Here is an 8,044-nt window from a genome sequence, read left to right on the forward strand (position 1 = left end):
AATCATTATTGAAATTTTGAAATCTTCGTTAAAATTGGGAAAATCCTTAACTTTTTTTTATAAGGCTTTAGTTGTAATTAACTTTAGCTCATAGACAGCAACAAAACTAAAAAATCTGTTGCCAAACAGAGGAGAAAAAAGTCTTCAGTCTAGTGATATACATAAACTCTACATATATATTTATACTATGCGAATGGTTTATAAACAATTTTAACGAATTGATTATCGCCTAAGGTACTCATGGAATAACACCCGCGACAGAGGCCCGTTCTGTCGATTCGCGCTCGATGTTAAACGATTTATAAGCAGTAAAAAGTTAGTAACCCCAAAATTCATAGCATCATAATTCTGGCTACTGTCATGGGATGCACCGTCTGTCGACTCTCAAGCCTTATTGCAATTATTATGTTGCATTTTGTTCAGCTGCAAAACATTGTGCATTTTCCGCCCAAGTGATTTACATCTGATGAAAATGTTTTTTTTTTTATTAATACATTGTTATACCCCTAAATTTCCTGTACATTTATATGATTATAAAAATTAACAATAAAATAGTTATGTTATAAAAAGACTACAAACATTTATTCTGAGCCTCATTCTTAAAATAAAATTTCCGTCAAAGTTCACTTTAATTTAATTTATAAAGAAGCTCTCAAACATATAATCATAAATGTATTACTTTTTAATATATTAAAAAAATAATTTACTTATACATTACTGTGCTACAATGAAACCTTAAATGGCAATACATAATACATATTATCGAAATTCGGTGGTTCGTCGGAAGAGGGACGCATACGAGCGCCGCGCCGCGACAGGCAACAAATTGAACTCCTACAAATTAGTTGTGATAGTGTCACCACTTTTAAAACACTCACAACAAACAATAAAATATATTAAATAAAAACATTATAAGATCATGTAAATTAAATTACATTTAATAGCGTGATAACCTGAATGATTAGCATTAGAAGTTTTTACATTATATTTATGATAATTGTAAAGTTATGAAATATTGGTTAGATATGAGTTACTAAAACAATATCATTTCTAATATTTTTACCGCCGTAGACTTATAACAGCTTAAATTAACCCTTTTAACCAAAAAAATTATGATCGTACAGTATTTTTAAATGTAGATTATTATTTAGTGGAACTCAATTTTTTTGGCTTCTTTTCAAGGTGTCACCGTGTAGTAAAACGTTGAATACTCATAAAATATAAAGATCATAACAATAGAGTTATTATATACGACAGCTTGTGAGTATTTGTGGAAAGAATAAGTGGTTTGAATAATTTTATAATTAAAATATTTATGCTAATGTCCTTTCAACACAACTAAGCATAATAATCGACTTTTAAACATTTGCAAATTAAGATGAATATTATAAAGTTAGACGATTAGGCTACATTCACAGTAACTTACCGTTGGGCGATATGTTTAGCGGTTGTGTGATGGCCGCGGGCGCAGGTGGCGCCGGCTCCATTTTCCAGGAGGCGCAGCACGACGCAGGGGAAAACTCGGGCGTGGGGCCACTGCCCGCCGATATCAACATGGTCGGGCCACCTTACAGTCACGAGCTCTCTGCGAGTTGTGCATGCAGCACCAGCAGAGACACTCAATACAGTTCACCAATCGTTATCAACAGTTCCAGAGACTCCGAGCGGCTTGTGCTCTACTCTGATAAGGTATGGAGCACCTACGTGACGGACGACACTGATCTCGCACGCGTTCGCTTGAAGCTCAGCCAGAACACTGAAGAGCGCGCTTGCCGCACCGGCGCGCCCACTCGCGCGCCTACTCCCATTTGCACGCCTTGGAAAAAATCTCCGCCGCCAAACAATAACAAAAAACTACCTCCACTGTATCGGACCTAAGTGTACCTCTCACTCTAACGTTCTTAATTCGATTTCCGAACGCGTCAAAATTACAGCTACGCTCGATTCCACTGCAACTTTCCGTCCCGTTCACAATATTTAAATTCAAACACAAATTTCTTACCATTCCATTGTTAGGCTTATGAACGTATGAATAAGGGTTAGTTTATATCAGCACAGATGTAACTATTACGACTTTTTGTTTCTTCGATGAAATGAAACTACTCCTACTCGCACTCGTTCGGTTCAGCTTAACCATGAACCGTACGAAAGGGACAGGTGCTCTACCGACCGGTAGAATTACGGTAGTGAGCACAGGTGATCTTTTACCATTTCTTTACATGGGAGCTGCCGATATATATCTCTCTCTTTCATTCCAATGTTATACGCATAGTTAACTTAGAGACAACGCTAACACAATGATAGACTTCGTAATTAAACTTGGCTCTAGTTAACCATGCTTAGCATCCGCTCTAATAGTTACTGTATCGAGTGCGTTCCATTCTAATTAAATTGAAAATCAGATTTTAACATTCTACATGGACGCTAGAGTCATCATGTACTGTTTAATTATTTATGAAACTTGTGGGAGCATGCCGGTGGGGATATATGACAAAGAGTGAAATGTGTTAATCATCATGCCGCTTCTCCACCCTTTACATTATTCACTTGTTCACAAGGAAAAATAAAATGCGATAATGATAGTACGGTTTGTCGCATACCGACGCGGAATATTTAAAAGTGAGATATTAAATCCAAATTGTTGATAATTACATACATACAGAATATCAGTCTAGTCGGCGGCAATTATAATATTGACGCAAAATACATTTATTGAGTTCTTTTGATCCACTAGGTAATAGCAAGTCTGTTTCCCGGCAATATTTTTGTATTATAATTACAGGGCAATGAATTGCCGGAAGGTCTCGAACGCAGTGCAACTGGCGCCGCCACAACGTTCGTGCCTTTGAAACGTTCTTTTGATTTTAAATAGTAATACTCTCTTTGTGCGATAATTTGTATCAATCTGGCGCGACGTGGAGCCTCCCCGGTTATAGTTTCACACACAACTGCCGCACAGATATTTTAAACGAATACATAATTATGCTTTATTTTTCGTTTGTGAGTAATGCCTATTTCTTAAATTTGATCTACAACACTTTATGTTTTAGAATTACTATCATTGTTTATTGCAATATTTTAAACTAACTCGAAAATAAATCATTTAAGCAATTTGTTTTATAACAATTATTAAGACTCAAACGTTATATAACGGACTTGGCAAGAATAATAAATTATTTTATTACTATAATATTATAACGTTGCACTATACGAATAAGATTTAAGGGAATTTTAAACCAAGACACACTAAATAAATTTTTCAAAACATACTCCAAGTACTACGAGTACCTTCTATGTCTAAGGATCTATTCATAGCAATAAATAATTCATACTTTACAGCCACGCCACAACTCAGCCTGTTATTCTAGTATCGAAATAAAAACAACTATTTTAAAACTTATAATTGCTATTTATTGCAGGAAAACTACAAAATTTTAATGAAAAATACGACATGAAACTCTACCACTATGTCTCTAATTAACCAATGAATAAAACCAAAATATAAACTTTATTCTTATAACCCCTATATTTTACGATAGGAAACATCTATAAGATAATTGATAAAGTCAACTTAATATTCTTGAAAATTATTGATCAAGTAATTTTTTTTTACTAGGACTAAATATTCTTTCCTGTTATAGGAAAGACTTGTATGAGCAATTAACGCACTATTATAAGAAACAGCATTTCTTATACAGTTGAACAACGAAGCTAGTGGTGCATTTTAACAACTCTCCGGCAAAATATCCAGAGCGGAGTAAATCAAAACAGTTCGGCGTGTACCTACTGCAAAAGCCAACAGGCAACCTCAAAGATGACGCTAGTAATATCGATTTGTAGGTACTTCTAATTATGTAGAAGTATCTTTATCGTTATCGCCAAGATGTAACACTGGAGTACCGCCGTAGAAGTTTTCAAAAATTAACACAGTATTCAGCCATTTACTTATTGTTTGTCCTTATTATAAATAACTCGTACACTATTCAATAACTGTAAATTATTGGACAAACAAATACATGCCTGGATTAACATATAAATCCAAAATGTACTCAAAGGGAATTTACAAAAGGAATTTACATCGGGAAAATACTTACATACGAGTTGTGCCGCCCAAAAACTATTTATCACAATGTTACTCGTCGACAAGTTTCAGCCGCGTCCGATGTCAACAATTTATCGCTCTTGACGTTGAGACTGGTAATTGTAGAATAAAGACGTGTAATATTGCAATAACGCGTTCTGCACTAATGTCTCAAACAAGACTGGTGATCTCTGGACTATATAAATTGAACACTGCGCCTGACTCTGACAACAATAGCATCAACATACATCCAAAATTCGATTTTAGGTGCTCTTCTCGTGTAGATAGGTGAAATTATTTTTATCCTAACAACATAGACTGCTGTAGGGCTATATAAAAATGTTGACCAACGAGGGACGTTGTTTAATTCTTTGACCGCGAGGGGTTCGTAAAGGGGTCGTCTCCTGCGGGCGCTGCGGTTGCATGCGTATGCGCACCCGACATAAAAGAGAGAGTGGAACAACGCGGTTTAGTCACTAGGATAGTCTAGGCTGGCGAGTCTAAAACACCTCCGAGCTGCATCCTCTGAAGAGATTTTTAAATGGATTTGATTTACTTAAAAAACCGACAAAAATATAGAAACTTGAGGGTAAGTAATCGCCATTTTCTATAAAAGAATAATTTATGTACTAGAAAAATCGTAGATGTTCATTATTGGTGGAGGTGATGCGCAGGTGGTAGTGGCCTTAAGGAATGAAGCGGGGATGGAGGAATATTTATTTACAGTTTACATCGGTTTTCTGTCCGACTAGTCAATCTACTCACGCTATAAATAAAACTTGTTCACGGCTCTTCTGCTACATGCAGGATATACTAAGTATAAAACATTTATTTAGTAACTATATAGTTAGTAGAGACAGAGAACTTGCCATATACAGTTGACATTTTTTTTATTATATTTAAAGAAATTAACTTAATTCTTAAATTAAATTCGTAAACAAAAAAAAATCATAAAAATTATGTTTGTATTTTAGTACTAAGTTTAGTATTCACCCCGTTAATACATTAAATCATTCATTAATTCACCTCTACTGTCTTTAAAGAATATTACACCTACAATTTTTTTTTCCTATATAGCAGCCAGATATTAAATTTCATACTTTATTATTTTACCCATATTTTCATCTTGCCCAGTTTTTTTCGTTATGTTAGCATAGTTGCTGCCACAGGGTACTACTGCTAAACTTCTAAGTGTTTTCTACCCAAAGAAATATAGAAGTTTTGGGTGTACTATTTATCTTAAAATATGTACCTTTCTCTGTTTCATAAATCTGGAAATTATGGAACTATGTGATTGACCTGAAACAGGTTTGGCAGGAGTAAATCAATGCGGCTTAAGCGGAAAACTAGCCATTTTTTGCACAAATGAATTATTGCCTTTTAGATCACAGACTAACATTAACAGATTTGTCACTTATAAAACAAAGTAAATAGTAAATACTACGACATACAATTTTATTAAGAACTTAAATCCATTAAAATGACAGTAGCACCTATGGGAACAAGAAAGTCCTAAAAATTTAATTACTTAGTAATAAATACTGTATTATATGCATTAGTCTAAATAAAATGTAAAAGTAATAATAATATTAGAAATGTTAATAATAATATTAGATTTTGTTTTCCTTACCGTCCCTGTAGTTGATAAAAAAAAATAAGAGGACGTTGAATAAAACACAGCCTGGAATCATTTAAAGGATGAATTCATTGAATAACTGTATATTAATACGTGAAGAAAAAAATGCCCATTTTAATTACACTGCGCACATGGACGTGTGTGAGATTTGGCATCTATCAATTTCGGTCAAATTTTAACCAGTGAGCGACCACTAGTCATTATAAGAGCATAACAACTAACAAGACATACAAGTTATTTGTGATAACATAGTATTACAATAAGTTTCGTTTCAATATCAATTGCTTTTTTAGATTATAAAACCATAAGTTAGACACAAATAAAATATTAGTCAAAACTCTATTTCATTCACGGAAACCATTACATTTTTCTCGATTAATAGAATCTTTATGGACAGCGATTGATTTGAACATGGAACATTTTCGTGTATTTCAAACAAATCGTACAATATAGCAATAGACACTCAAAAAATGTTTGGAACCTATCAAAACTTCCGATAAATTAATAAATATTTAAATATAAAAACCAGCATAACAATGAATGTAAAGTCGTTTCATATAAAATAATTTGAATGGAAGTGTATAATAAGTTTTAAATGTGAATCAATCGGTTTTGAACTGGTTTTTATTCAAAATCCTTCCGACTAGAACCGTTGTGCATTTAATTTGGCAAAAAATTACCGTCTCTAATAGGTGCTATATTGAACTTGTAAACGTAAAAACATTCTATGATTGCATGCTATTTATCATGTACAACCGTAAAAATGACGAGCAAGCCGCAAAAATAATTATTATATTCCAATTTAAATGATAAAAAAACGTATCAAATGCAATACAGCCAGTTACCATATCTAAATATGCTTTAGAAATAGGTTTTAAAACTGAAATATGGACATTACTCGATAGTATTGCAGTACAGAAAAATTCAACGCGGAAGATCTTTAATAAAAAAAACAAATTCAAATGGTGTTATTGCGCTAATTGTCTAGCAGTTTTCTTAATATCGTTCCACGTTACGTCAAACTAAATTGTTTACAGTTGTATCTTTTATGGTCATTTTATATCTAATAATAAAAAATGGAAATACTACCAATCATTGACGTATATTTTATAGACACGAACGTCCATATAAACATTGGTTCAAAATCTGGAGTTAGAACTAAAGTTCGCTGCAGCGCTAAAGCATTAATCATCGTCTAACCAAACTTTAAACATGCAGTGCTGAAGCGCTTTAAATAGAGTAAAAGTAAAATAGCAACCTATACCGGATTGCAGTACACTTCAGTTGAACACAGTGAGTGTTCGGAATGTCAGATCTAGTATTTAGTACATATATATCGATGCCACATACATTAAATTCAAACAGCCAGTGCGTATCAACCATGATCCTACACTATCACTTTTAAATTCTGACACAATAGGTTACATTTATTCAGCCTCATTCAACTTTCGAATTTATTTAAACATTCGACAGCCCATTTATGTTATTAGTAAACGGCTGGCAAAAGCACTTCCAAAACATATTCAGAGTTAATTTAAAAACACCAATACCGTCAACTACTCGTAGACGTATCGGTATGGTTTTATTTTAATGATACAAGAGAGCGCGGTGTACGTATGGTGTGTAGAGCCTCTGAGGCCGACAGGATTTAGTGCCGAGATACGGCGTGGGTGTCACCTAATGAATATATTTATTTATGTGCCGGCGTTGTGAGCCGACTTTTATCTCACAGTCGCACCGACTGAAGACACGCTCCTATCGCCTCCTGTACACGCCTGTAGCGATTGGGCACTCAAAAGTAGACCCGTTTACGAATGGTACTCGTATGATGTGATATCATTATGGGATTTATAGTGATTGTTTGAAAAATAACAAAGTAATGAATGTTTTGTTGAAATGACTACAAATTACGTCGTCTATTTGTTTTCCGATTGATTTTGTTTTTTTTTAGGAATTTATAAATTCTTATTGGAATGGACACTCCTTGCCCGTGTAGTGCTAACAATGATGACGTTTAATATGATAAATAAATTTAATTACTAATACTGCCATTTTCTCTGTCACCAGGAAATAATATAGATTATTCAAGTTTTATTAAAAATATTATTCAATTTGATAACAGTAGTGTTACAAATAAAATGTATTTCATAAGTAGTGTTCTAGTACTTTAAAAATTACATAAGAAGTAAATAATAATAAATAAAAATTACATAATAAATATAATATCAGCCCTGTATTATATACTGTCCCACTGTTGGGCACGGGCCACCTCTACTACTGAAAGGGAATACAACATAAGAAGTTGTTTTCATTATTTTATTTATTAA

At 33.6% G+C, this 8,044-nt stretch overlaps 1 protein-coding gene across 3 annotated transcripts in view; it reads right to left on the reverse strand.

Annotated features, from left to right (window-relative positions):
* LOC115448978 (paired box protein Pax-6) overlaps positions 1–1,794 on the reverse strand; it is a 45,237-nt gene extending 43,443 nt beyond the window's left edge. For all 3 annotated transcript variants that reach the window (XM_037441562.1, XM_037441561.1, XM_037441563.1), the window contains exon 1: positions 1,427–1,794. In XM_037441562.1, coding sequence (XP_037297459.1) covers positions 1,427–1,556 — 130 coding nt within the window. In that variant the 5' untranslated portion in view covers positions 1,557–1,794. The remainder of the gene's footprint in view (positions 1–1,426) is intronic.
* Positions 1,795–8,044: the final 6,250 nt, after the last annotated feature.

The sequence above is a fragment of the Manduca sexta genome, chromosome 22 (genome assembly GCF_014839805.1).
Source record: "Manduca sexta isolate Smith_Timp_Sample1 chromosome 22, JHU_Msex_v1.0, whole genome shotgun sequence".
Lineage (NCBI taxonomy): Eukaryota > Metazoa > Arthropoda > Insecta > Lepidoptera > Sphingidae > Manduca > Manduca sexta.